At 36.0% G+C, this 27,470-nt stretch overlaps 1 protein-coding gene and 2 long non-coding RNA genes across 3 annotated transcripts; 1 reads left to right on the top strand and 2 right to left on the bottom strand.

Moving 5' to 3' along the window:
- Window positions 1-6,844: 6,844 nt before the first annotated feature.
- Window positions 6,845-7,356, top strand: LOC130591148 (uncharacterized). Its single transcript, XM_057394078.1, has 2 exons — window positions 6,845-7,133; window positions 7,175-7,356. The coding sequence occupies exons 1-2, from the start codon at window positions 6,845-6,847 to the stop codon at window positions 7,354-7,356; spliced, it is 471 nt and encodes a 156-aa protein (XP_057250061.1).
- Window positions 7,357-11,318: 3,962 nt separating this feature from the next.
- On the bottom strand, window positions 11,319-13,036 carry LOC130591268 (uncharacterized). Its single transcript, XR_008969067.1, has 2 exons — window positions 11,921-13,036; window positions 11,319-11,754 (listed from the first exon to the last, which is right to left on the bottom strand). It is a non-coding gene; the product is annotated as an uncharacterized LOC130591268 (long non-coding RNA).
- Window positions 13,037-22,685: 9,649 nt separating this feature from the next.
- Window positions 22,686-24,953, bottom strand: LOC130591270 (uncharacterized). Its single transcript, XR_008969069.1, has 4 exons — window positions 24,915-24,953; window positions 24,767-24,800; window positions 24,168-24,224; window positions 22,686-22,950 (listed from the first exon to the last, which is right to left on the bottom strand). It is a non-coding gene; the product is annotated as an uncharacterized LOC130591270 (long non-coding RNA).
- Between the last annotated feature and the right edge of the window lie 2,517 nt (window positions 24,954-27,470).

The raw sequence follows: 27,470 nt of genomic DNA on the forward strand, positions 1-27,470 counted from the left end.
CCGGGGGTGGGGAAGGAGGGGCTGTTGGGGTGGTCGGGGGGGGGGGGACTAGGTGGTGGTTGGGATTAGGGTTAGGGTTAGGATTAGTGTTAGTTAGGAATTAGGTTTTAGGGTTTATTTAGGTTATATAGGGTTTATTTATGTTAATTAAGGTTTAATTAGGGGAAATTAAGGGTTAATTAGGGATAATACGAACGGCGGTTTACGCCGTTAGACATTAAGGGTATTTGAAGGTATTAACATAAAACTGAGGGGTACCTCGTGCATTTTGAAAAATTGGGGGTACCTCGTGAATTTTTTGAAAACTCGAGGGTACTTGGTGAAAAAATCAAAAAAATATCTATAACTACAACATAAGAGCATGCCAACTCATAGTAGAATTGGCCATAAGATTGGTTCATCAATCAAGCTCAAAAAAAACTTTGGATTGCATCCATGGTTATTTTTATTTTTTAAGTTGGGTCATAGAATGACTCAATCCATATTTGGGCTACCTAAGATCCAAAACATGGATGAAGTCATGTAAAAGAAAATGGGGGAGGGCCCACAAAAATGTTGCTGAAATTTGGCTGGGAAAACTCAAAATGTTGCGTTTTGATATGCAAAAAATGTAAGAATCAATCATCTTATGCCACGTGTGCATCTGTTGAACATCGCCAATAATGACAAATATGGGCACGTGGATGTTTAATTGCGGTGGTTATTTTTTTTATCTAGATTTTGTATTCTGAATAACTTTACAAATACAAATAAAAAAAAAAATCATCAATGCTCATATTTTTTTGAGATCTTTAAATAGACATCCAGATTGTTATAATATGACACATTTCTAAAATTAATTATTTTCTCTCTACATATATTTATCTTTGGAAGCTTTTATTCTAGAAGAAATTATTATTGAAGACAATTGAGGTGAGTCAAGAATTGTATTTATCCATTTTCGTATTTTATATAGTAGAATTATCTTTAATTGTTAAACTGCTTACAGTAATTATTATTTAGTACCGAATTTTTAACATAAATTTTTATCAATTGTTGAATTTTATATGTTAAGCATTGTGATAAATTAATCATTCAATTTTAGTTATATATAAAAATCAAATGCTATTATATAGAATACTAATTGTGTTTCATATGTAAATTTCTTATGCACTTGTTGAATTTTGTAAAGAAATTATTATTTAATACTCAAAATCTATTAAGCATTTTGATAAATTAATAATTCGATTTTAATTAGGTATGTGTCATAATGTAATGCTATTATGTAAAATACTAATCATGTTTAACACGTAAATTTGTTAGCACTTGATGATAAATTAAATTTATTAGAAACATTATTTTATAATAATAATAAGTTAACCTTTGTCCAATCCGTTAAAAATAAGTCATCTTTTGATTATTTTCTGAATAAGTATACTTTTTATATTTATCAATTTTAAACAAGTTAAATTACAGATAATATGACTTATTTCTTTCTTTTTTCTAATTTTTAGTTTCTTTTGGTTTTCTCTCTCATCCTTCTGAGAGTAGCACATATCATATTTAAGCGGTAAAATTAGTTAACAACAGGCAAGGGCTTGCTAAAAATATAATGGTGTTAAAGGTTGGCTTATTCAATGATAATCAAAAGATTGACTTGTTTTAGTGAATGGCTTATAGATTGACTTATTCTTGACTATTTTTCTTTATAATAATTATTGCTAATCAATAGTATTACTTTTGAACTTGTTGAAATATAAATTATAATATATATATATATATACATGTGTGTGTGTGTGTGTGTGTGTGTGTGTGTGTGTGGGGGGGGGGGGGGGAGGTGCGCATTTTTTCAAAACTTATAAGTGATTATATTATTGGTGTTCACATGTGTGATTTCAATTTGTTATGTTAGTTTGTTCTTTTACTTATCATAATATATGTTTATATTTAGGAAAAATTACAATGCACCCTAACGCTTTCGAATGTTTTAATTTGGCTTCACTTTCAACTCGTTCTTTGCCTCTCATCCAAACTTCCAAGTGCGCAACATGCAAATGATGAGAGAAAATCTAAACATTGGGCTAAGCTCAGGAGACAAAAACAATGTTGTTAAACTAATCATCTCCCTGCCTCAACTGAGCCGATCCTTTCACCTACGGTGCGAGTTAATCCATCAAGAACAAAAACAATAGAAGTTGGTGGATCAACCCCTAAGACGCAATGGTCAAAGAGAGAGGATGAAGCTCTTATTCTTTACTTCTTCGAGCATTCTACTGATGAGGTTGTGTCAACCAATGTGATTGGTGCTAAATTATGGAGAAACATACACCAGTCATACGAAGCGACTCGGGCTTCAATGCCTCATGAGTTTCCCTTTCGAAGTTTGGACATGATGAAGAGTCATTGGAAAATTATTTGATTCATAGAGAAAGCGGATGATTAGAAGCATGTATCTCATCATGAAATAGCCGCATTCATCTCCTCCCATTTGTTGAGCACACTACACGAAATTTAATACATATATTAGAATCGGAAAAAAAAAATACTAAATAGAATTGTAAAATGTGTATCAAACACAAACCATTAGAGCTTTACCTGCATAGTTATCCAAGACAATTTTGTTCCTTTTTTGGATCCTTCAAGGCGCGTGAATTTTGTATATGCACTAAGTACAAAAAATTTATAACAATAAAAGAATTACTACAAACATTTATAAATTATTTAAAATATCATAAAATACATGTAAACTTACTAACATGTATATATAACAATTATTAACTTACGCATGTAGTAGTATCTTGATAGCTAAGGATCTATCTCTCCGAAGTGAATCAAATATATATACCGTTTTTTTTTTTGATAGAGAAAGAACGAGAAGAATCTAGTGTTCCCTAAAGCATGCAACAAAATGTGATGTTCATATATATAACTACAAGTTCATATCTAAAGATAAAACAAAGTAAAGACTAGTTTAACTAACATACTTTTCAATGTACGGACATATGATGTAACGCATTGGTTGATTCGCTTTCATTGAATTTGCCATGTAGTTGATCACGACATATGGTTCATTGAATATCATGGTCTCTAAAATCAAACTAGGGCACATGAAACCAATATTTGCATCTACATTCTCCTCAATCTCATCTGCCAAGTACCTACACTCCAAATACTTATAGTTAGATGAACAATAATAATAATGATTATCAATTTTAATTAGTTTAGAGTTTGAGGAATCTCACATCATAAATACTTGCAAAACAGATACATTAAGTCATTCTCCCGTCAGAAATTGAAAAACATCTTGTCGAGAGATAATGATCATATGATCACTAACATAGTCGAAGAAGGTACCCTGACTAACTTCCATGGTAAAAGGCTCATCTGCGGGTTCTTTTGCAAAATATTCGATGCAGATCCTTGACAATATCAGGCATATCCTCTAGTGACAAGTCAATGAATGGATCTACGTGTCTATGTGTAGACTCATCGGTGCAAGGATCATTATCAACTTTTTTTTTCTTCTTCTTCATCGCACCTTCTTTAGGTATATGTTCCTAATTTAATTCGACTTCTTTTTAATTTATAGTAGGGTTTTTTTGTCAGAAAGGACCTAATAAAATACAAGTTTTGTGGGGAAGGACCTAATAAAAAAAGTTTGTCAAAAAGGACCTAATAAAATACTTCCGATTGTGAACAGGAACCACTTTATGAATTTCCGGCCAAATTTACCATTTATCGGTGTTGACCTTTTTTTTTTTTTACCCTTATGACTCTTTAATGTTCTGTTCCTATTTTAAATCCAATGGGATGCAAATTCTTTAGATGGGTGGATGATGAGATGACAGAATGGCAATGAAAGAAGTTTTTGTTGAATGAGTTGAAGGTGGTAAAGCAAGAAATGGCTTTGATGAAAGTTGAAGCATAATTTGAGAAGTTGAAGTTGAAATTAAAGATGAAGAAGGAGAAGGTTAAGCCAACGGGAACATTAAGTTTGGGGATTCAATAGGGATTTGTGTGCTGTAAAATAGAAACAGAATATTAAAGAGTCAGCTAGGGGTAAAAAAAAGGGTCAACGCTGGTAAATGGTAAATTTGGCCGAAAATTCATAAAGTGGTTCCTGTTCACAATCGGAAGTATTTTATTAGGTCCTTTTTGACAAAAAATTTTTTATTAGGTCCTTCCCCACAAAACTTGTATTTTATTAGGTCCTTTTTGACAAAAAACCCTTCATATTATATATAAAATAAAGATTACTTGGTATATATAAATCAAGATTTCTAAGTATATATACATTTAGATTTCTTATTATATAAATCAAAATACTAAACATAAGTTACCTGATTATCAGAGGCTAAAAATACCAACTCTTTCGGGCATTGTATGAATGAACCTTCAATTTGACTGAGTTTCATGATGAATGGATTAGGTACTGGAACTGGAGCATCTGCGTAATCCGCAAAAAAAATCATCAACACTCACTTTCACGGTGCTCGTAGGATGTGACGATGACTCCTTTCGTGGATGAACGATATCCTCAGCTACAATAATCGGTCCCGAGACATAGCTATTGCCAAAAGACATGGAACTTGACTCTTAACATCCAATGAGAGCACAATGTCATTAATTAAGTGTTTTAGAAGCATAATATCATAATCTTAGAACATATATAAAATTAATACATACCTGCAACTTCACAAATGGATTATATGTGTGTGGGGGGGGGGTGCGCATTTCTTCAAAACTTATAAGTGATTATATTATTGGTGTTCACATGTGTGATTTCAATGTGTTATGTTAGTTTGTTCTTTTACTTATCATAATATATGTTTATATTTAGGAAACATTACAATGGACCCTATCGTTTTCGAATGTTTTGGCTTCACTTTCGACTCGTTCTTTGCCTCTCATCCAAACTTCCAAGTGCGCAACATGCAAATGATGAGAGAAAATCCAAACATTGGGATAAGCTCAGGAGACAAAAACAATGTTGTTGAACTAATCATCTCCCTGTCGCAACTAAGCCGATCCTTTCACCTACGGTGCCTGTTAATCCATCAAGAATAAAAACAATAGAAGTTAGTGGATCAACCCCTATGACGCAATGGTCAAAGAGAGAGGATGAAGCTCTTACACCAGACATACGAAGCGACTCGGGCTTCAATGCCTCATGAGTTTCCCTTTCGAAGTTTGGACATGATGAAGAGTCATTGGAAAATAATGTGTCCAAATGTGATGAGGTGGGTTGGATGCATGAACAAGCACTTCAATTAAAGAGGAGTGGGGTAAATGATGTAGATGTTATTCGCAAAGCTCACATAACTTACCGGCAAGCCACTAACAAAAACTTCTAAGTTGAGCATGCTTGGGAAAATTTTAAATTATATCTGAAATGACAACCAAGAGTCCAACGATTCTTACCTAAGAAAGGAAAGGCTATAGCAGAACTAACTCCCTCTGATCCGGATAGCGATAGTAGTGGTACAAGAGTCCGACTAGTTGAAGATTATGACAATGATGAAGCAGAAGACGATGTTACGTCCAGTGTGTTTGTATCCGATGGAAATAAGCGTCCATATGGTGTAAAGAAGGACAAAGAAAAAAAGAAGAGTTAAAGGAGGTTTGTCTGAGAATCACATACTTTGGGTGAAATAATTACACTACATACTTAAATAAGAGCAGAAGACATTAATTTGAGCAAAGAAATGTTGAAATTTGAAAGGTACAAAGAGAGGAGGAAGGCATGGATGATTGAGTTAGAAGAAAATAATCATAGGTTAATGTAGTTAAAGATCAACACTAATCTCTTAAATACTCTACTAGTGAAGCCTTCATTGAATCCATGAGAGAAGTTGAAGGACAAATTATTCCCTAAAATCTATGGTGCGGAAGATTAATTTTTTTTTCTTCTTAAGATTACTAGTTCATCATGTTTGTTGTCGCTACTATTTCCTTACTTTATTTATAATAATTAATTTAATAGGTTCTTGTTATCACTTTATTTGATGTTTAGTAGTTAATTCTTTAAGTATTGTTTATGTGGCTATTTTTGCAATGGATGTTCACTTAATCTGTTATAAGTTGTTGTCTTACAAGATTTAGTATTATTTTCTTTACTTATCATAATTGTGTAGTCATTTCACCTCAAACATAGCATTATGTTGTCAACTCAAAATTTATCTACTATACTTTGCATTGTGTTGTCACCTCACCAATAATATACTACATTTTGCATTGAATGGTCACTTCGTCTTTAATCCACTACACATTGCATTGTATGATCACCTCACCTTTAACCTATTATACTCATCATTGTGTGGTCACTTCACAATTAATTCAATGGACTCACCCTTTTGTGGTGACTACACAACCATATACTTCTATAAATACTTATATTTATTGTTTGTATACTATACTCACCATTATGCAGTGACTACTAAACCCTAAACACTTAAAAAAGTGTTGTCTCAAATAGCTAGCACTAGTTCTGCTTCATATATGAAGCCATTGATGAAGCGATTAATGATTACTTCATTTATCATAATACAACACTGGAGCAAACTCCACGTCAACGACGACGTCAACCACCACAAGATCTGCGAGATGAACATCCTGAAGCTCCCCTCGCACTACCAATCATGGATAGAGATCGAGAACAAGCTAACATTCAACTATATAATGATTACTTAGCTATTAATGCTATCTATGGTGATAACATCTTCCAAAGGAGATTTTGCATGCGAAAACATGTGTTTCTACGTATCATGGAGGTCGTTACAACCAACCATCTTTCTTTACACAGAGAGTTGATGCGATAGGAAGAATGGGCTTATCTCCATTGCAAAAATGCACAACAACCATATGAATGTTAGCGTATGGCATGTCAGCTGATATAGTTGACAAGTACTTGCGTTTAGGTCGCATCAGTGCTAGGACATCCCTTTTAAAATTCGCTAAAGGGGTGATTGCTTTCTTTGGGGAGCAATATTTGAGGAGACCGACAAATACATATTTAGAGAGGCTTATTGGTCAAGGAGAGCGACATGAAGCGTTGATTAAATGTATTGGGAGTGGAATAATTGCCCTTCTACGTGGAAATCTCAATATCAAGGATGTTGCGGAAAAGCAAAACTCATTCTCAAAGCCGTGGCATCGTAAGATCTTTGAATTTGACATTCCTGTTTCGAGATTCCAGGTTTGTGTAATGATTTCAATGTCCTTTATCATTCTCCTGTTTTTGATGATGTCCTCCACGGGAGTTCCCCTGGCGTTAATTTTACGGTAAATGGACAACATTACAACATGGGGTATTACCTAACTGATGGTATTTATCCTCAATGGACTGCTTTTATCTATGGGTTTTCTTCCACAAACTGATAAACAAAGAGTATCTGTTGATCATCAAGCAGTCGTGCGCAAGGATGTTGAACGTGCATTTGAAGTTTTACAAGCGAGATTTGCTATTATACGTAAAACCATCACTTGCTTAGGATGAAGACAAATCGAGCAATATCATGGTTGCTTGTCATCATGCATAACATGAATGTTGAGGATGAGCGAGAATCATATATTCAATGTGCTGACACCACAAAATTCATTGAAGACCAACCACGAAATAGGGGTAATGCAAGTGCGGCAACTAGTATCTAGGCCCCATTTTGATATGCCAACGAATGCCTTTTTAACATGGCTATAAGGGTTGCAAGATGCGAGAAGTCAACCTATATTTCTCTTAAATCATATTTAATTGAGCATATTTGGCTTCGATATGATCGTAATAATGAACAATAGTCTTAATATCTGGATTATTTATGGTAAGTAGTTTGTAGTAGTAGTTATTGTGTCTTTCGTTTTATTGAATAAATTTAAGTAGTTTGTAGTAGCAATTATTTGTGATTTTATGTCGATGTCTTGTTTCATTATTATGTTGTTAAATACGTAAAATTAAATGATGATTGCGCTAGTCAATAATCCCAACTAAAACTTAATTTTTTTAATCCAAATTAATTACTACTAAATCACAAATATGTTGGGGTACTACTACTAAATGAATTTAATAGGATCATAAATATCCAAAATAAAAGGATAGGAGTTAGCTCAAGTGGGTAGAGCACTCCCCCTTGGCTAAGGGTTCCCTTGGGCTAACTTAATTTCCTAATAAAAAAAATCCAAAATAATTTTATCATAATCTTGTATAATAGTAGTATTATAAATATCAAAAGGTACAAATTAAATAATGTTTTGATGTAGGAAAGAGAAAGTAGGTGGGATATAGTAAAAAGCAGGAGAGAGAAAATAGGTGGGGTATAGTAAAAAGTATGAGAAAGGAAGATGATATTCTTTTTTTTTTTATTGAGTCATGAATGGGGTACATTTGTCAAAATGAGACATAAAGACATGAAGTATTACAAAATTTGATAAAATGAGAAAGTTGATGAGAGAGATTGATGACATGTTTTTATTTTTTGGGCATCAGTGGCGATGCTCTAACAATTAACTGAAAAAAGAAATAGAACATAACTAGTTGTCGCCTCGGGCGAACGTCGGGTCATTGCGTATAATTCGTTTATTATTTATTAATGAAATTAATTAATTACAAGCCCCCATATCAGCGTATACATCTATATTACACATTACGACCGCCAATACTTCATAACTTTCAAGTAGTATTGAATATCGGGCTCCTATAATTTTAATTGTTATATCATTCACTTTTCGCAAAATGAGTCACTCTTTTAAGTCAAAATGATTCAATTTTAAACAAAGAATAGTTGTTTACCTTAAATGAGTCACTTGTATATAAGTAAAAGTGACATATTTAGGACAAAAGGTTACTCAGGTCTATAGGGTAACTTTTTGTATTAAATAAATCACTCTTGTATAAGTTTATAAGTGTCTATATATTTAAAACAAATAGTTATCCGATGCATAAACTCGTATCATACAATGGATGGTCCTTCAAATAGTTGATTTGACACGACAAAGTTTGTAATATCATTTTTCAAGTTATAAAGACATGTTCCATTTCCATTTCTACCTATAATTTATTGAAATTAACTACTACCTCCGTTTCATATTATTTGTAATGATCATACTTTATGTCAAATCGTCATAAATAATATCAAACAGAGGTAGTACAATATATTTTTCTCAAATTTCTCATTCACATCGGTAATACTGTATTTTTTATTTTGTAAAAGGCTAAGCATAAATTAAGGTTTAGTGGGCCCATTAGAAATTTTTTATAGCAAAAATGGAAACTAATAATCCAACCTTTGCTACTTTTGCTGAAAACAATCCCACCTCTTCGAAATCTGAAAACGATCCCACCTTTGACCCCCATCTTCTCAAAACAAGCCTTTTTCATTTAGTATTCGGAAAAAACAAGTTAACTTCCCTTTTAATAGGTAATCCTCCCCCACCCACACCATCTACCTCCCAACCTCCATACATAGGAGCACCCACTCCTCCCTACACCTCCCGCAGGCCCCTGCACCCCTCTTCCCTCCATCCCTCAGTCCTCTCATCTCCTCTCCTATCCTCTCCTATCTTCTCCACCGTGGAGGTGGCACCACCAACCACAAGCAACAACAGCAGCAAAGCAAGAAGATGCTCCAACAACAATTGCTGATTAATGACAAGGCAACACAACAACAAGGCAACACGACACCAACAACAACATCAGCATCGAGAGAGGAGAAAGGAGAAACAATCCCACCTTCCCTTAATTATTCTCTCTTTTCTTCCATTCTCCCCTTCAATTTTTTATCCCTTGATTCATAATTCTAAACCCAAAAATTAAATTAAAAATAATTTCTTTGAGTTTAATCTTCCCATCTCACCTACCTCCAAAAATTTGCCGTTAAATTATCAAATTGGAGGAGCAAATTGGGGAAATTGGTGAGATTTTGAGGTGGATTTTTTGTTTTATGAAGTGGGTAATAATTATAAATATAAATGAGATCTCCGATGTGGGTGGATGATGCAAGTGCTCCACCAACTTCAAACCCATTTGTAATATCCCGAAATTCTTAAAAACCCCTAAATAATTATTTTCTCCAAACTACAAAATTCATGATTTTATTATTATTTCAAAAATACATTTATCACCTAATATACTTGAATTATTTTATTTGGAAATCTGAATTTCGAAAATAATAATAATATAAAAAAAAAATTATGTTTTGAAGCAAATATCTCACGCAGATTCCAGAATTTCGTCAGTTTATCAAGCAATCTGTCAAATTGATTTCCCAATCAATTATCACCCAAAATTTCCTCTCAATCAATTCTAACCTTCCTCCTTTGTTTCAATCAAATCTTTCCTTCCTTCTTCAATTATTCCTCTCTCCCTCTTCTAAGACTATAAATACCGGACTTCTACACCTCGTTCAAACACAATTTTCGCTTCAAAAATTCAGTAGGTGAGAACCCTTTTTTTTTTTAACACCATGTTCTGTTAAGCAAAATCAGAGAAGAAGAAGAAGAAAAAAAAAAGGGAGGGGTCGTGTACCGCCGCGGGATGGTCGGCCGACCACTTCCTGCCTTCTCTCTTTCTTCATCTTTACCTTCTTCTTCTTTCTTCTTTCTCTCTCCTTTGGTCTTTGTTTTGGTTCTTCATTTTATTTTTCCTTCGTACGAACTGAACTGGAGTCCCAAGGGACCTTCTTTTCTAACACAACTTTGTGTCACTTTACAGTTTTTTTTCTCTTTTTGTTTCTTTTCCTTTTATTTTCTTTAATTTTACTTTTTGTCTTTTTCTTCATTCTCTAATTTTTGAACAAAGATTTTTTCTACTTTTGACAATTAAATCTTGTGAAAACTTTATTATTTCATCCACCTTCAATTCATAAACTTAATAAATTTGAATATTACATAGGTGACTAATTTAGTTTATTCACTTACTATTGTATCCGCTAAAAGGCTGATGCAAAACCCCTGGTCGCTAATTGTCCAATTAGCGTCCGCTTAGCGGACGCTAAAAATTTAGCGTCCGAACTTTCCGAGTTAGCATCCGCCTTGAAGGTTGGACGCTAATTAGCGTCCGTTCCTAATGATTAGCATCCGCCTTTAAGCGGACGCTAATTAGCGTCCGAATGCAGTCAGACGCTAATTATCGTCCGCTTATAGGCGGATGCTAATCATTAGGATCGGACGCTAATTAGCATCCAACCGTCTAGGCGGATGCTAATGATTAGAATCGGACGCTAAACGTTGAAACCAAATACTCAAACAGACCCATCATTATCAACTTTCATTTTACTTTATTATTTTTATTTAATTCATTTTATTAACTTTCAATTATTATTTAAAAATGAACAATGTCAGAATAAAAAAAATTGAGAATTAAACAAATGAGAATTTTGTTTAAATTAAATATATAATTACAGTCTAATACCAAAATTTAGTATTATAATAGTATAATTACATTGTAACTAAAATCTAATACAACTTCAATCTAATACTAGTCTGAGCCACTGCTAATGCCGAGGTACTGCACCACCGGGCCAGCCACCGCACCACCAGAAACCTCACCAGTGCATCAGCCACATCTCCGCCGCATCAGCCACCCCTCCACCGCGCCAGCCACCTATTCTCATCTTTGTCTTGGCTGACATTTTCAGCTGTGGTACATCAATCTGATTCCTGCAGCATTCTTTGCTACAACCTACATATATGCAAACCTACCCTTCATTTGAGTCATGCCGAGAGCGTCCAGATGGTCCCGTCAAGAACCGGGAACCACGTTTATGAGCATCATTTTAAAGCCCGAGCCTTTCGAAGCCAGAATAGATGCAGAAGTTATACATGCAGATAACAATGAGATCAAATCTTATTGAATCAGGAATTTATCTCAGCTATTATGAATGCATAATGATAAGAGAAGCAAAGTGTCCTGTGTCCTGCATCAACTTGGTATCATAGCAAATTGCTTCTGTACCTGGATAAGTTTTTCAAGTATAAAGCTTTAAGACACCCACAATTTTCCTTTTGATCTGAACTGGAAGCTGAAATCTGATTCTCAGACAGAAGTCTATTTGCAGCTGTACGCATTGTGTTGAAACGCATTGAAAACAACCTTTTGCTAAAAATATTTTGTTGACAATGGGGGGGGGGGGTGAATTCCTAAGGGAATTTCTACTTGCCTAGGGGACCCTAAGTGAGTAACTTCCATCATTTTCATGAGAAGTAGAAATTCCTAAAAAGTTCCACTTCCCCCATTTTCCCCTTCTTTTTGTTAAGCAAACAACTAACCCATTTTCCAATTCTTGGGGAATTCTACTTCCTATGTTTTCTCATGCCAACCACACAATCACAAAATCTGTGTTCAAGATCAGAACTCACTGGCTACATTTAAATATCTGTGGACTTTACTATTCTGATCTGGAAGAAAAGAGGGGGAGTGTCTAATTGCACATACCAGCGTGAGCGATTGCTAGACATCACTGTTGTTCGGGGCATTATTAGGAAGAAAATCAAAGTGTTCCAAGTCCTTTGTCTCTTATGATGTTACACTCTCATGTCCATTCTCTCTATAGTTGTTTGTGATGAACTGAAACTCATATGCACCATTTTCCCCCAAATGAGCAGGGACAATACTCGATATACCTCGGGAACAATGTAACTTTATACCTAAATTTTCTAATCTCATAGCCTCATAATCGAATTAAGTCACTCAAAACATTTTTTGCTTAGTTGTGAAACATTTTACTGCATATGACATCTAATACTTTGTGACTCTGCCAAATGCAAGCATGAAACACATCTTCCTTCAGCAAAACTTTCAGCAATATCAAACCTATGATTTGTTATTATTAAACCAAGAACATACAGTAATTGAATCGTCGAATCACATAAAAATTAAAGGTATATGAGTTATTTTGCATCCGAGTTTCTTATAATTCATAGCAAAACAGAGAAGTGTCAGCAACCATAAATATTTGAAAACTTCATAAATAAGAAAAGCAAAGACATCTCACATTTTCTACCTAGCAACAAGAAAATAACTCCCACACATCCCACAAGGTCCTTTAAGATACATTGAACAAGACTGTTCAACTGGGTATGTGTATGGAACCAACCTGTACTACAATCAACTAACAAAAGACACCCTTTTGGCATCTTATGTTTAGATATGCTTAGACACCCTTACTAACTGTTCCTTTAATAGCAGAAGAGCAGAGTACCATCATTTCTATAAGCATAATCAAACAATATGAGACTTCAAAGAGAGATAACATAGCAATTATTCTAAAGATCTCCTTACTCGAGGATAAATCTGAACTCATAAAAGATTTTGAAAGTTTCCTAGATCAATGTAACTCCTGGATCATCATGCCACTGTATAGAGCCGGGATGGTTTCTATGCTGCTTTGCCACCTTAACCGAAAATGATATTCATGTAGTTATGGAAAGAATTCAGAGGGTCATGGAAACATGTAAATCTCGTAGTTGAATTACTATTATTGATTTGTTGTATTTAAAGTGTATAGTCTAGTTCAAAGGAAATTATTTTTGTAGGATAAGCTCCTAAAGTGAGGAGGAAATTGAAGTTAGTGATTTTTGTGTTCTTTTATCTCCTCTTAGTCTCTTCCTGGTGTCTGGATTTCGGATTCGGAGATGAAAGACAAGAAATAATATAAAATTTTCTATATGAAGATGAAAGACGGCAAAAAAAAACACTGGAAGATTGCAGTTATGAAAAATATATTTATATGCAGTACAAAAGAAACACAGAAGTTTGCTATGAGAATAATATCTGAGATGGTGCTGCTCTGAGTCTCTGACATTATGGTGCACTGCCAGCTGAGTTAGGAGTAAAATACTGCAGCACATTCTCAAATTCAAGAAATTCTAAACACAGGTCATTTTTTGCATTTTCACAATTAAAATAGTTAGGATATACCAAAAAAATGAATGGAATTTATTACAGTATCTGGCGTTACCGAAAAGTAACAACTACAATTGACATTGGTGAGAAATTCCTAATACATACTACTAATAGCCGCTTCCTTGTTCATAACATTTCCTGGTTGCAATTGAACATCATCTATTAGCTATTTATAGTGGTGAAATATTGATTTCATTATCCAACATTTATGATCTAATACAGAACATTCAGAATTAGATATCCAATTTGTTATGAACTAGCATCACTGGATATTCGACATTGAACTCCAATCCTAAACACACACTTCTCAAGGAGAAGCAACGCTCTATCACTTAATTGTCCAATTTTACCAAAATACAATTTAACAATTCAACTATAACAATTGTCACTACAACCATGCTTAATCATTGTCACTACAACCATGCTTAATCATCAAGTAATCAACTATAACAATTCAAAACACCTTAATTCATTGAAAATTCGATTAATTTCATCAGTAATCGCAAAAACCCTAACATTCACAACAAAAAATCCAATAAAAACTCAGAAACAAAATAACTCAATCCGCCGCAACACACAAATACGAAATTAAATCAAAATTCAACAAAAATGAAAGAAATACAGAATTGAACGAATAAAGTGTTAAAGGACCTTGTTTCGAATAATCGAATTGAAGTAGATTGAGAAGAGAGAGCAGCGATAGCGCAAGGAAGAAGCTTGGCGAGTAAGATAGCGCGAGGAAAAAGTTAAGTTGGTAAGCATTCTTTCCAGTATATCTTCTTTATCTTTATCGGATGTTGCCGCCATAGCCGACAACAAGGTTGAAGAAGATGAATTCGCCATTGATTTTCACTTGAGCTGTTCATTTCTCCGTTGTATAGAGAGGTTAGGGTTTGGTCGAGGGTGAGAGAGAAGAGCGAGAAAGAATAGAGAATAGAGAGGTTAGGGTTTGGTTTGGAGAGAATATATGTCGTCGAAATGTGGGTGGAAGGGTCGATTTTGATTTTGTTATAGCCGCTTTATTAGCGTCCGCCTAAAGCAAGTAGCGTCGACCTTCCGGACGCTAACTTACCGTCCGTCGATAATCAGACGCTGAATCCCAAAGACAGACGGTAATTGACGTCTGTTTAAATTGCGGACGCTGAATGATGAAAAGCGGACGCTATTGAGCGTCTGATTAATAAACGGACGGTATTTTAACATTTACCGTCTGATTTGTATGACGGACGCTAAGCTCAGACGCTAGAAAGGCGGATTCTTGTTGTGGTAGACGGAGATTTTGTAGAAGGAGCTTTCTAGGGGTGACTTTATTATTCGTATCTGCGTTACTCGAGGTAATTTCGATGTTCATCGTACCCTAGTTCCTGTTGCAAAATGGCTATCTGTGTGATTATATGATTATGTGGTTATGTACGTAACAAATATTTTATAGACTAACATTATGAATTTCTGAGTTAGTAATCACTATTATAAAAGTAGGATTCTCATAATACTATGAATTGGAGTATGTTATTATAACTTGGTAAGAGTATAAATATGTTATAATCATGTGATTCTTTTGAAACTAAAGTATTAGTATGTGAATATTCTTGTGGCAAACCTTTATGACTACAGTATGTTTTATGTTAACAAAACATGTGGAATTGTATGGTTATCAACTTGAGAACTTATTATTGTGACCTTTTAGTAAAATTTAAGGAGGGTAATGAAGCCTGAAAGGGTGTTGAACAAGTTGCCCTATACGATGGTATAACTATCTATAGGCTGATTATTAAATACGATACGAACTGTTGTCTTCCTTCTATTTGTTGTGATCCAAGTAGAAGGGGTGTGCACACTAGGGACTCTATGATTTTGGCCATGGTTATATTGGGGTGACGACCTCTTGTTGAAGTAGGCGGTCAATAGGGATTAGTCCCGGCCTACTGGCGTTCACATTTCCCTCTCTTAATTTAAAATTATTGTTTTAGTTGTGTGAATAAATGTTATGATATGTGACTTGTATTTGGAGTTAGTAATACAAACGTTTGAAAATCCAAACATTAATGTTGAATTTGTTGGAGCACTTTATTCTATTTCTAAAATCAAGATTTATTTTTAAAATTATTATTTTTACGGGATGGAGTCGAATTACTCAGTTTTTTCTGATTTTTGGGAGTTGTCTCTCTTGTTGTCTTCTTTCTATTACTTTGCAGGTTGGACTTGGTGATGGGATCTCGTGTGAGGAGGCTTAGATAATTCACCTAGACGACCTCATTTAGTTTTCTATCTTGGAGTTACTATTTAAGATTTTATTTAACTTTGGTTGTAATGATATTTCTATTTTAAGACAAATGGGTTAACTTATCTTTTGTTTGCCTTTCGTTTACTCTTAGAGAGTAAATGGGCGGTAATATCCTCCAAGTTTGAATAAAGGATTTTCTTTAAAATATACTTATTTGATTTTACACTTATATAAATTTGGAGGGTGTTACAAAGTGGTATCAAGAGCTTAGGTTTAAGATTAACTAGGGATAATTGGGCTAAATGAACTAAATAGGTTAAGTAAATTAAATAATTAAAATTAGGACTAAATTAATTAAGTTATGAGAGTGGGTTCGAAAAGGGATTATTTTATTTTATTAATGTTTTGAAGTACTACTTTTAAGTACTTAATATATGCTTCTTTATGTTTTAGATGGCAAGACTTCACCAAACCGCAAGAAAAAGGACAGCTAGGAAACTCACTGGCCCTCTCTCTGATTCACCTTACTTGATTCGCATGAGATACGGGGAGGATGTTTGATTATGTCCATCGTTTGAACTTGGCTATTGAAAGCTACCATTTTAATGATTTATATGGAGATTCAGACTTTTGCACTCCTGAAAAGAAAGCTTATGTTTTATTGACAACCCTACCCGAGCGAGGACCATTAGGAGCAATCAAAAGAAAATACAATGATGTTTATGTTAATGATACACCTAATGTTGAGAGGTACACGCATAAAGGATCATGATTTCTGACTATTGAGTATCTACGAAGGGTCATGATTGATGCTATGGAAGAATACTATTACAATCTCAATGTAAATGGCTCTAGTTCTGATGAAGGAGAAGCTAATACAAGCCCTATCCCTACCCACCCTCAGTCCGAGATGGAAGATGAAGAGCCTATGGAGGATGATGACCTTTAAGTTGTTCTTTCTTTTATTTTATTACGTGCAATAAGATTTCTTTTTTTAGAACCAATAGATGTTATGTTGACCAAAGCTATTATGATGTTATGTTGATTGAATGATTGAATAAAGATGTTTATTTTTTCTAAAGCTGTGTTCCTAGCTCAAACTAAATACTTATGTCTCATTATTATACTTTACATCAATAATAAATGGTGGTCACTTTTTCTCTTTTCTAGGTAGCTTATGCCATTTAACGTCTATACTCGTTCACGTTCACGCTCAAACAAAAATATGTCTGAGACTCCCGAACAAATTGCTGCTCGTTTGCGAACTCTCGAGCAATTATCCCAAAGTTTCGAACTTGTTCTTCAAAACCAACTCAACAACCACGTCGGTGAGGAATCCCAAGCAACCATGGCCAAGAAAATTGCCAATTTGAAACCACCAACCTTCATTGGTCGAGAAGATCCTCTTGTGTTAGAAAACTGGTTGCGCGATATAGAGAAGATATTCACCTCTAATGGAACCCCTGACAACCAAAAGGTTGACCATGCTACCTTTTACCTTGAGAGGATGCTGATCTTTGGTGGGAAACCCAAGGACCAACCATTCGTATGCAACCTAATTTTGATTGGTCTACTTTTAAGACTGCTATGAGGGCCCGATTCTTTCCCGAGCACATTAGGAGACAAAAATGTAGTGAGTTCACTAGATTCAATCAAGGATCTACTATGAGTGTAGAAGAGTATGCTCAGAAATTTCATGAATATGCTAGGTTTTGCCCAATATGGTTCCTGATGAAGCCTCAAAAGCCCAGAAATTTGAGGATGGACTTAGTTTTAGAATATCAAAGAGACTAGGCGGTAGTACCTCCCCACTTTTATGGAGGCTTATGGTAAAGCTTGCAACATGGAGAGAATTTTGAAACGAGAAGAGGAAGTGTTGGGACGAATCAAGAGGAAGGACCAAAGTGGGAACTCTCAAACTCAAGGTTATGAGAAAAAGGCTCGCTATGGAGGAAATAATAGCGGGGGTAACCATCAGGGAGGTCGTTATACCAACAATAACAGTTCTCACAACAGCAATCAAGGTCAAAGGCGACAAGGAGACAATAATAAGAAGGTGTTTGTCTGTAAGAAGTGCAATAAGAGTCACCCAGGTTTCACATGTCAGGGTGAGAGAATTAAGTGTTTCCAGTGCGGCGAACCTGGACACAAGGCCAATCAGTATCCAAATAGGCAAACTAACCAAAATGGGCAAAATAAGGGAAACAACAACAATGGGAATACCAATCGAAACCAATACCAGACCCATAATCGCCTGCCAATCCTCAAGTTCCAAACACCAATGGTAATCAAGCCACTCCAAATGCTACCAAGAGCAACAACCAGATCAATGGAAATGGTGCACGTCCAACTTACGGCAAAATTCACGTCATGAGCAGAACTGAAGCAGACACCAACAGTAACGTCGTGACGGGTACTTTTCTCGTAAACTCTAATCCTGCTTTCCTACGCTTTGACTCTGGAGCGTCTCATTCTTTTATTTCTCAGTCCTTTGTGGAAAATTTTTCTTAGAACCTTCATCGTCGTGTCTAGCCAACATTGTCATGTCCACCGGGACCACAATCCCATGTAATACCCTTTTTCAAGACATTCCTATTACCATAGGCGGAACTGATCTACCTGCTGATCTGATCTTGTTTTCCCTGAAAGACTTTGATGTTATCTTAGGAATGGACTGGTTGAGTAGATATAAGGCCAAGATTGAGTGTCATAAACAAAAAGTGTCTCTTAAAGGACCGCAAGGGAATAGGATATCTTACCAAGGGGTTGTCTTTACACCTGGAATCAAGATTATCTCAGCTTTGAACCTTCAAACTTACCTTAGGAAAGGCTACACAGTGTACCTGTGTCACATGAAAGATATAAGTAAGGAGGATGAGGAGATACCCAACATTCCTGTTGTTTGTGAATTCCCGGATGTATTCCCAGAAGAGATTCCAGGGATGCCACCAGAGAGAAGTTGATTTCAAAATCGACGTAGTTCCTGGAACAGGCCCTATTTCTAAAGCACCATATCGAATGGCCCCAGCAGAAACAAGAGAATTGAAAGTGCAATTAGAAGAACTCTTGGAGAAAGGGTATATAAGACCAAGTGTCTCACCCTGGGGAGCACCAGTGTTGTTCGTTAGGAAGAAGGATGGGTCTCTAAGATTATGCATTGATTATAGGGAGTTGAACAACGTCACTGTCAAGAACAGATACCCACTTCCTAGAATCGAGGATTTATTCGATCAGTTAAAAGGTGCTGCAGTATTCTCAAAAATTGACTTGCGTTCTGGATATCATCAGTTAAGAATCGCGAATGAGGATATACCCAAAACAGCCTTCCGAACAAGGTATGGCCATTATGAGTTCACAGTTATGCCATTTGGACTCACTAATGCGCCTGCTGCATTCATGGACCTTCAAGCAGTACTTAGATAAGTGTGTGGTCATATTCATCGATGACATTCTGGTCTTCTCAAGAGATAAGGAAGAACATGAGGCCCATTTGAGGATAATTTTGGAGATCCTTCGCCAAGAGAAATTGTATGCCAAATTCTCAAAGTGGAATTTTGGTTAGAGAAGGTCGCATTTTTAGGCCATGTGATTTCAAAGGACGGAGTTGCTGTTGACCCCTCAAAGATACAAGCAGTGACCGATTGGGCTAGACCCACAAGTGTTACGGAAATTAGAAGTTTCTTGGGTCTTGCAGGGTACTATAGGAGATTCGTTAGAGATTTCTCTAAGGTTGCTCAACCTCTAACCAACCTGATGAAGAAAACCACTAAATTTCATTGGGACGACCAATGTGAGTCAGCATTCCAAGAATTGAAGAAACGACTTACAACAGCACCAGTGTTGACCTTACCCTGTGGAACAGAAGGCTTCGAGGTGTACAGTGACGCCTCAAAGCATGGGTTAGGGTGTGTGCTAATGCAACATGGAAAAGTTGTAACGTACGCATCCAGGCAACTGAAACCTTATGAATAAAATTACCCTACTCATGATTTAGAGTTAGGAGCATTGTGTTTGCACTCAAAATATGGAGACATTATTTGTATGGAGTCAAGTGCACAATGTACACAACCATAAGAGTTTAAAATATCTCTACACTCAGAAGGAGTTAACATGAGACAAAGGCGTTGGCTTGAACTCATCAATGATTATGATCTCGACATTGTCTACCACGAAGGCAAAGCAAACAAAGTCGCAGATGCTCTAAGCAGGAAGAGTAGTCATACATTGAATGTATTGATCTTAGCCGACGAGTTATGCAAGGACTTCCATAAGTTAAACTTAGAGGTGGTTGAACATGGTTATGTAGAAGCTAGATTAAATGCAGTCATGTCGAGCCTAATCTCTTCGAAGAAATTCAAGCAAAGCAGAGCCAGATGATTGGTTGATTAAGTTGAGGAAGATGAAAGAGGAGGGTCAAGCACCTGAATTTGAGGTAGATGCTAAAGGAATAGCAAAGTACAAGGGAAGATGGTGTGTTCCTAATGATGAAACCCTAAAGGACAAGATCTTGAAAGAGGCTCATAATTCCCATTACTCTATACACCCTGGCGGAGACAAACTTATAAAGACCTCAAACAACACTTTTGGTGGCCCAGAATGAAGCGAGAAGTGGCGGAATTCGTAGCCAAATGCTTAACTTGCCAAAAGGTTAAGATCCAGCACATGAAACCTGGTGGAAAGCTACAGCCTTTATCGGTTCCAGGATGGAAATGGGAATCGATCTCTATGGACTTTGTTATGGGATTGCCAAACACTAAGTCAGGAAAGAATGCCATTTGGGTTATAGTAGATCGTTTGACAAAAACAGCGCGATTTGTGGCAATGAAGGACACATGGTCAATGCAACAACTAGCAGATGCTTATTTCAAGGAGGTAGTAAGATTGCATGGTGTACCCAAGGTATTGTTTCTGATGGGATTCTCGATTCTATCCAAATTCTGGCAGAAGCTTCAAGAAGCTGTGGGAACCATACTCAAGTTTAGTACAGCATTTCATCCAGCTACTGATGGACAAAGGAAAGAACTATTCAGACACTCGAACATGTTACGGGCGTGGTGTGATGGACTTTGGAGGATCATGGGAGAACATTTGATGTATATAGAATTTCATATAATAATAGTTATCACTCAAGTATAAAGATGGCACCTTATGAAGCTTTGTATGGACAAAAATGCCGAAGCCCTATATGCTGGAGTGATGTGACTGAGTCATTGAATTTGGGCCGACATGATTGAAGAGACCACCAAAAAGGTGAAATCATTCAAGAACACATGAAAGCAGCTCAAGATCGCCAAAAATCGTAGTAGATAAAAAAGGCAAGACTTAGAGTTCGAAATTGGAGAAAAAGCCTTACTCAAGGTCTCCCCAACTAAAGGTGTAATGCGATTTGGGAGAAAAGGGAAGCTAAGCCCTCGATATATTGGCCCTTATGAAGTTTTGGAGCGAATCGGAGAGGTGGCCTATAGGTTAGCATTACCTACGGAATTAGCCAATGTCCATAATGTTCTCCATGTGTCTCAACTTCGCAGATATGTTCATGACCCAAACCATATCCTTCAACCAGAAACTGTCGAATTAGATCAAAACCTTACTTTGAAAACCGACCCATTAAATCTTAGATACCAAAACGCGAGATACTCGACGCAAAGTTGTGAGGTTAGTTAAGGTATTATGGTCGAATCAGAAAACCGAGGAAGCCACTTGGGAAGTGAGGATGCCATGAGAAACCGATATCCGGAACTTTTTCCTCAGTATGGTAAGTTTCGAGGACGAAACTTCTTAATGAAGGGAAGAGTGTAATACTAACTTTTCGTTTTCTAGCTTAGAGAGTCTTAGCGATTTAAGTTCGAGGACGAACTTTGCTTTTTAGGAGAGTGAATGTAATATCCCGAAATTCTTAAAACTCCTAAATAATTATTTTCTCCAAACTACAAAATTCATGATTTTTTTATTATTTCAAAAATACATTTATTACCAAATATACTTGAATTATTTTATTTGGAAATCTGAATTTCGAAAATAATAATAATATAAAGAATATATATATGTTTTGAAGCAAATATCTCACGCAGATTCCAGAATTTCGTCAGTTTATCAAGCAATCTGTCAAATTGATTTCCCAATCAATTATCACCCAAAATTTCCTCTCAATCAATTCTAACCTTCCTCTTTGTTTCAATCAAATCTTTCCTTCCTTCTTAATTATTCCTCTCTCCCTCTTCTAAGACTATAAATACCGACTTCTACACCTCATTCAAACACAATTTTCGCTTCAAAAATTAGTAGGTGAGAAACCTTTTTTTTAAACACATGTTCTGTTAAGCAAAATCAGAGAAGAAGAAGAAGAAAAAAAAAACAGGGAGGGGTCGTGTACCGCCGCGGGATGGCCGGCCGACCACTTCCCGCCTTCTCTCTTTCTTCATCTTTACCTTCTTCTTCTTTCTTCTTTCTCTCTCCTCTGGTCTTTGTTTTGGTTCTTCATCTTATTTTTCCTTCGTATGTAACACCCCCACGACTCCTCCTTTTATAAACTAGGAGAAATTGCGGGAGTTGTTATGCCACGCATGATAATACGTAAGGCTAATCAGATAATACAGCGGAAGTCTTTTAAAATAAACTGAAAATACTTTAATACAACGGAAATAAGAAAGTTTGTCAATGAATTACAAACTCCGAGACTATCCCATACTAGTCCCATCTTCAAAAGTCAAACCTTGACCCCATTGGTCAAGTAAAGTCAAATATAAAATTCAAGATAACTTAAATAAGAAAGTACTCGTGTACTAAAACTCCCATCCGGATGCTTATGATTTCCATGCACATCAAGAACTTGTACCTGCAACTTCTTCTCTAAACTCTGCTCACCAAATGGATCATCACAGGGTTGTTGAGGAAAAACAACAACCAAAAGAAACAAAGAAACACATACATCAGCAACGCTGAGTACATAACACAACTAACTAATGCGAATAATAATGCATGCAATCCTCAATCACTTCGGCTTGCTCTTCTTACGACTCTACATGCGACAAGCATATAACTGAACTTACTGAATACTTTCTTTTATTATGAACGGGCACCGTCCTCCTCTTGGAGTCATACGGGCTACTATTTCTTGTGTAAGAGATCCCACACCTCTTACTAAAGTTCCATGAACTTAAAATAACTTGACTCGAGAATTTTAAGCTTGTTAGTAATGAACGAGGGTGAGAGTGAGCCTCTAGACTCAACATCTCAGAGATAAAGAATACGAGTGACGCCTAGTCCACTCACAAATCTTGATAATTGGAATTCCATAAACTTCCTCGATAAAATAAAAGCATTAACATCGTCATGCTAAGCTATATGCAGGAGTATAGTTTCACACTAACTCCCCCCTTATGTTCAATACTCATGGGGATCCATCCCAAGAGTTTTATTGCCAAAGCCCATTATGTGAGACACAATCACAATAATACATCTAGCAAATAAATTAATTTCTTATCTTTCTTTAACAAGTGAATGCAACAAACACCATAATTAACTCAATTCTAAATTCTTTGAGACCTTGCTCATCTTATTACTTTAATGACTCCATGAGTCCTTTTTCTTACTTTCTTAAGGATCCATGATCCAATCAATTGAGTCATTGCTCAATGATTCAACTACTTGTGAGTCCTTGCTCAATAACTTTAACTTGTGAGACCTTGCTCAATAACTTGAAACTTGTGAGACCTTGCTCAACAAAATATAACTTCTCATGAGACCTTGCTCAATAATATATAAAACTTCTAATGAGACCATGCTCAATAAAATATATAACCTCAAATGAGACCATGCTCAATAAAATATTCATAGGCAAGCCATAACTTCAAGAGTAACTTTAATAACTTTAATCATGCTCAAAAGCAATAATCATTAATCACATGCTTTTCAAATATAGGAATAACTCAAAAGTTCCATTCCTAATCTCCTTTCTAAGTTCTCAACATATACTCAAACAATTTCAAGGCATAAGCCTCTCCTTACTCCTCATGCTCAATAAAATATATGTATCCTTTGAAACTACTAAAGTCAAGGTCAAAGTGTATGTACCTTGATTACACAAAAATCAACAGTCAAAGTTTGACTGGCTTTAATTATTCTTGAAACCTACCAACAATAAAGTACTATCAATTAGTACTTTCAACAACAATTCAAAGCTACTATTAAATAAAAATCAGCATTTTAAATATAATAATAAAGCTGATTTTTTTCCTTAAAAAGGCTTTAAAAACTATTTTAAAGTCATAACTTGAAAACCTTTACTAGTAGGCAAAACCCACTACAACTAACACTTAAAACTTTATAAAACTACTATTTTCCTAATAATTTATTGCTGTAAATTAATTAATAATAATAACAGAATTTTTTTTTTTTTTTTACAAGTGGTTCGAAAACCACAAATCTGAAAACACCACAACCACCGGCACCACCACGCACCGCCTGCACCACCACCGACGCGGCAGTGGGCAGGGTGGTGCTTGTCGGCCCAGTCGTTGTCACCACTGTCATCCCGACAGTGGCCCCGTCGGATCTCATCAAAACTCGCCGGCGAACCACCACCGTGGTGGCCGGAAATCGCGAGCAAAGAGGGGCGAGGAGGAGAGAGAAAATAAGGAAGAAAACCCCAAAAATTTCAGAAAAAAGATTACCTCTTTGCTTCCCTTTGATAATTGCAAGATCTTCCTATAAATTTCAAAAACAAAACTAGATTAGAAGTTAGAATTATTGAAGAGGATTACTTGAAAAACTTACTTGAGGAAGAACAAAGGTTAGTTTGAGAGGAAAAAACCCACTTACTCCTTTTTGAGAAATGGTGGCTAGTGAAGAAGATGGAAAATGATGGGAAACTTTAGGTTTTCCCCCTTTTTATAGTGGTAGTCATTTTGTGTAAGATACTAAAATACCCTTACTCATCAAATTGCCAAAATAAATTTGATGATCAATTTCCAAAATAATCTTCCTACTAATATTAATAAATACTTTCTTGAAAATACTAAAATACTTCTTTGTGGAAATACTCAAATACTCTTTTGGTAAAATGACCAAAATACCCTTCTGCTCTTAAATACTGAAATTAAATAGCTTTAATAATTAAAAATGATTAAAACTATTTAATTTAATATCTTAAAAATATGGGGATTACAGTCTACCCCCCTTAAAAGAAGTTTCGTCCCGAAACTTAAACAAAACCTCCTCTCTTATTAAACTTTCAACTTTGAACTTTTATTAGCATTACGCCATAATATAATTCTTTCTTAAGAAGTAGCCAAATAATACGCTACTAAGTAAAACAAGTAGCCAAATAATACGCTACTTAATAAAACAAGTAGCCAAATAATACGCTACTGAGTAAAATAAGTAGCCAAATAATACGCTACTTAATAAAACTTTTGCCTTGAATGTTCAGACTATGAAATGCTTACTTTGTTTGAAAAGTTTTCCTTGAAAACTCTAAAAATAGTGCACAAATCCAACAAATTCTTACTAATTTCTAGCAAAATGCGCGCACGCACTCTCCCCCCTTAAAGGAGTTACGTCCCGGAACTCAACTCACCTAGTCGAAGAGCTCAGGATATCTCTTTCTCATCTCGTCTTCAGCCTCCCAGGTAGCCTCTTCGGTACGCTGGTTAGACCACAAAACCTTGAGTATCTTTATATCTTTATTCTTGTACTCCTCACCTTAGAGTCCAAGATCTTTACTGGTCTCTCTTCAAAAGAAAGCGTCTCATCCACTTCTATAATCTCGGGATCTAATACGTGAGACTTATCGGGCACATATCTCTTTAGTTGGGATACATGGAACACATTATGCACCTTTCCCAAGTTATTTGGCAAATCTAAACGATAAGTCAATCTTCCAATTCTTTCAATGATGTCATACGGACCTATAAACTTCGGGCTAAGCTTTCCTTTTTGCCCAAAACGCATCACCCCTTTCATAGGTGACACCTTCAGTAAGACTTTCTCGCCTACTTGATATTCGCTATCTCTTCTATTCTGATCTGCATAGGCCTTTTGACGATCCTGGGCCGCCCTCATCTTCTCACGAATATATCTCACTTGATTTACGGTATCTTCAATCATTTGCGGTCCCAAAGTAACCGTCTCGCTAATATCGTTCCAGCACAATGGACTGCGACATTTCCGGCCGTATAGAGCTTCAAAAGGAGCCATCTTAATGCTAGAATGGTAGCTATTATTGTATGAGAATTCTATTAAAGCCAACATCTCATCCCAAGTCTTAGGGTAATCTAAGGCACACGCCCTCAACATATCCTCGAGAGTCTGAATGGTTCTTTCCGATTGACCATCAGTTGCTGGATGAAAAGCTGTACTCTTAAGCACATCGGTCCCAAAAGCTTTTGTAATGCCTCCCAAAAATGAGATAAGAATCTTGAATCTCTATCAGACACAATAGTGGAAGGAACTCCATGATGCCTCACCACTTGGTCTACATATACTTTACCACACTGTTCCATCGACCAATTGTCCTTCATCGGAACAAATTTTGCTACCTTAGTTAGCCTATCTACTATCACCCACACTTTGGTGAATCCTTTCGCTGTCTTAGGAAGACCTACAACGAAATCCATCGCTATGTCATCCCATTTCCACTCAGGCACTGATAACGGTTGTCGTTCCTTGAGGTCTCTTGTGTTCGCTCTTCACCTTCTGACAAGTCAAACACCTAGCAACAAATTCAGCCACTTCTCTCTTCATATTGTTCCACCAGAACATTAGCTTCAAGTCCTTATATAATTTATCCCCTCCAGGGTGGATAGAATAAGTTGTGTTATGCCCTTCTTTCATCACTTTTTCTTTCAACTCGGTGCAACTTGACGGTATGCACCATCTTCCATTGAATCGGACACTTCCATCATCATGGATACTAAACTCCTTTGTCTTTTTCTCCTCGATCAGCTTCTTTATCTTCTCCATTTCCTCATTCCCTTCTTGAGCCTTTAAAATTTCTTCATTCAATTCTGACTGGATTGAAATGGCATTTAAGCATGCTTCCACTCCACTACTCCCAACAACTTCAATGTTGAGCTTCCTAAACTCGTCACACAACTTCTCTGGAAGTACCAAAGTACTTAAACTATGGCTAGACTTACGACTTAACGCGTCGGCAACGACGTTTGCCTTTCCTTCATGGTATAAGATCTCAATGTCATAGTCATTCACCAACTCTAACCATCTTCTCTGTCTCATATTCAAATCCTTTTGAGTATACAAATACTTCAGACTCTTGTGATCTGTATACAATTCACCTTCACTCCATATAAGTAGTGTCGCCAAATCTTCAAAGCAAACACTATTGCGGCTAATTCTAGATCATGGGTTGGGTAATTC

The sequence above is a fragment of the Beta vulgaris genome, chromosome 4 (assembly GCF_026745355.1).
Source record: "Beta vulgaris subsp. vulgaris cultivar EL10 chromosome 4, EL10.2, whole genome shotgun sequence".
Lineage (NCBI taxonomy): Eukaryota > Viridiplantae > Streptophyta > Magnoliopsida > Caryophyllales > Amaranthaceae > Beta > Beta vulgaris.